The 2658-nt window shown below is 52.1% G+C and overlaps 1 protein-coding gene across 1 annotated transcript in view; it reads left to right on the top strand.

The window, feature by feature from the left end:
- The window catches only part of SCNN1B (sodium channel epithelial 1 beta subunit), a 20217-nt gene that overhangs the window by 7519 nt on the left and 10040 nt on the right, over positions 1 to 2658 (top strand). The window contains exons 4-6 of the mRNA XM_019512799.1: positions 542 to 645; positions 1067 to 1230; positions 1992 to 2099. Of these exons, the coding sequence (XP_019368344.1) occupies positions 542 to 645; positions 1067 to 1230; positions 1992 to 2099 (376 nt within the window). The remainder of the gene's footprint in view (positions 1 to 541; positions 646 to 1066; positions 1231 to 1991; positions 2100 to 2658) is intronic.

The following is a 2658-nucleotide window of genomic DNA, read 5'->3' as shown; positions in this document are numbered from 1 at the left end:
TTCTTGTAGGGCCTGCCCTGCTGCCCCCTGATCATGAGGTCGGACTCCTCTGCAAGTCGTACGGGCTGTCCACATCCCTCTTGAAGTGCAGCGCCCAGAACTGGATGCAGTACTCCAGCTGCGGCCTGTCCAATGCCGCATAGAAGGGGAGGATCACCTCCCTGGACCTGCTCAAGATGCATTTGTGGATGCATGACAAGGTGCGGTTGGCCTTCCTGACCGCGTCCCCACACTGCCGGCCCATGTTCATCTTGGCATCAATGACGACTCCAAGATCCTTTTCTGCCTCTGCCCTGACGAGAAGGGAGTCCCCCAGCCTGTAGGTATGGTGCTGGTTCTTCCTCCCCAGGTGCAGTACCTTGCACCATCAAAAGGTGCAATTCAACAGATGAGCATGGAGCAGTGGGGGGCTGGAAGGAACTGCTGTATTTGTGCGTGTAGCAAAAGCAGCCAAATCCTCCAGCATCCGTTCCTTTAGTCCCATTCTTCCCCCACCCGTCTGCTGTCCCAGAGATCACAGCTTGCTCTGCGATTCTTTCAGGAACTTCACCCAGATCTATCACCCAGATCATGGCAACTGCTACATCTTTAACTGGGGCATGGACCAGGAAGCCCTCATTTCTTCCAACCCTGGAGCAGAATTTGGTAAGAAATAAACCTCCGGCTAAGAACGAAGGGGCAAAGGATGGGAAGCATCCCCCTGGCAGACAGAGGTTAATGAGTGGTATTACTTTGTGGGGCTATGAAGCTGCTTTAGGAGAGGGCAGGGGATGCACAGGTGAGGAAGAGGAGTGGGGGACAGAACTAGCCTGAAGAGGAAAAGGAAGGAAAGCACATTTAGGCTGAAGACCTGTGAAAACGCCCTCAGGCATTTCCTTTCTGCATGCTGGCCCTAGCATGAACACTGGGTGACCTCAGAGCTAGGTCTTTCTCCTCTGCAGGGCTGGACTTTCCCCAGGGAACAAGCTGAGAAGAGGGTCCTCAGTTCTCCAACAATCCCCCCGGGTTCCAGCATCAGGTTGGCCCCACGTGCTCTGGTTTTTAACGCTGTGTTTGGTGCCTGCAGGGCTGAAGCTCATTCTGGACATCAGTCAGCACGACTATATTCCCTACCTGACATCTGCGGCCGGGGCCAGGCTGATGCTGCATGAACAGAAGAGCTTCCCGTTCCTTAAAGACCAGGGCATCTATGCAATGTCTGGGACAGAAACCTCCATCGGCGTGTTAGTGGTATGTGCGGCATTCCAGCAGCGCAAGTCGTCTGGGAGCAACGCTATCTGATGGGCCTGCAGCCAGACTTGTTTTCAGTCTTGGCTGAACTGGCTCAATCCACAACTGTCAAGTTACACACTAGCTGTGGGTCGGGACGTTGTTTATGGAAGACTTTTATGCAACTAAATGCTTTACCGAAGCCCAGGGATGCAGCTCACATTGCCTCTCCCCTGCTCCCATCAGGGGGCCACTGCTGTAGGGGTCTGGATGTGACCCCAGAGCCCAGGGGACTGGTTGCTGTCAGGGCAAGGAGCTCCTTCCTGATCCCTCCTGCTCCCGCTGATGTTACCCACCCACACCCAACCACCCTTCTCAGTACTGTCCTCAGCCTTAGCGAGACCAGGGTGGCAGGTGGTGCCTCTCTTTCTGAGCTGGGCAGCCTCCCCTTTCTATGTGGCTATCACCAAGCACCACTGGGGCTCAGTCTGGGATGCCAGAGTGGGAGGACCCGGGACCCTGCCAAGGGCGATCCCTGGGGAGAGGCTCTGAAGACACTTCAGTGCAATAAACACTAACACCCCCTAAGCACAGAGCAGTTACAGATATGTCTCCCATAAACACCTGTCCCATAAGTTTTCCCAGAGCTTTGTTCTGCAAATACCTGCGATCACGGAGGCCTCTGCAGGATAGTAAAGAACGTGGGAAGTGCGGGATGCATGTGTCTGGAGTGACCTGGCACCGGGCATGCAGCAAGCAAGGCGGTTTTGGTCTTCTTTCAGGATGAACTCGAGCGGATGGGTTACCCCTACAGCGACTGCACTCTGAATGGGACCGATGTCCCCATAAAAAATCTGTACAAGGGATTCAACACCTCCTACTCCATACAGGTAAGAGGTATTTTGAACCAGGACAAGGTTTCAAAACATTCTTCCCCTAAACCCTTTATGTTTTTAACCTTTGCGCATGGTTGCTAGACAACAAGAAAGTTAAATGCAACATGTCAGCATCGCTAAAACAGCAGAACAAGCAGCACAAATTAGAGCCCCTGTCCTGTCACTGCTTCTGCATTTCAATAACTCGCTGTGTGTGAATTGTCTCATTGAGTCCAGTGGGAATGTCAGGGCATGGTGCCATGATCAGAAGTGGAGCACTCTGGCTATTAATTCAGTTTAATTAAGCCACCAGCAGAGAGTATCGTCAGGTATGATGCTAAGTTTCTCATTTTCCCCCCAAATACAGCTGAGCAGAGTGAGAGCTGGGTGGAAGTGGTTCCTTTCACTTTATCCAGTTGGATTTTGGGGGCTTTCCTGTAGCTTTCTGGAAAGCTGCAGTCTAGCAAGTTTCCCAGCATTCCTTACCATTGCACAAAGCAAGGGGAGTGTGCAAGCAAAGCAAAGCAATTTGGTTCGCAAAGAAAAAATGGCAAAGCTTTTTTTTTTTTTTTTT

The sequence above is a fragment of the Gavialis gangeticus genome, unplaced genomic scaffold (genome assembly GCF_001723915.1).
Source record: "Gavialis gangeticus isolate Ggan-Ray unplaced genomic scaffold, GavGan_comp1, whole genome shotgun sequence".
Classification (NCBI taxonomy): Eukaryota; Metazoa; Chordata; order Crocodylia; family Gavialidae; genus Gavialis; species Gavialis gangeticus.
The sequence above is the reverse complement of the archived record's forward strand: the minus strand, read 5'-3'. Positions and strand labels throughout refer to the sequence as shown.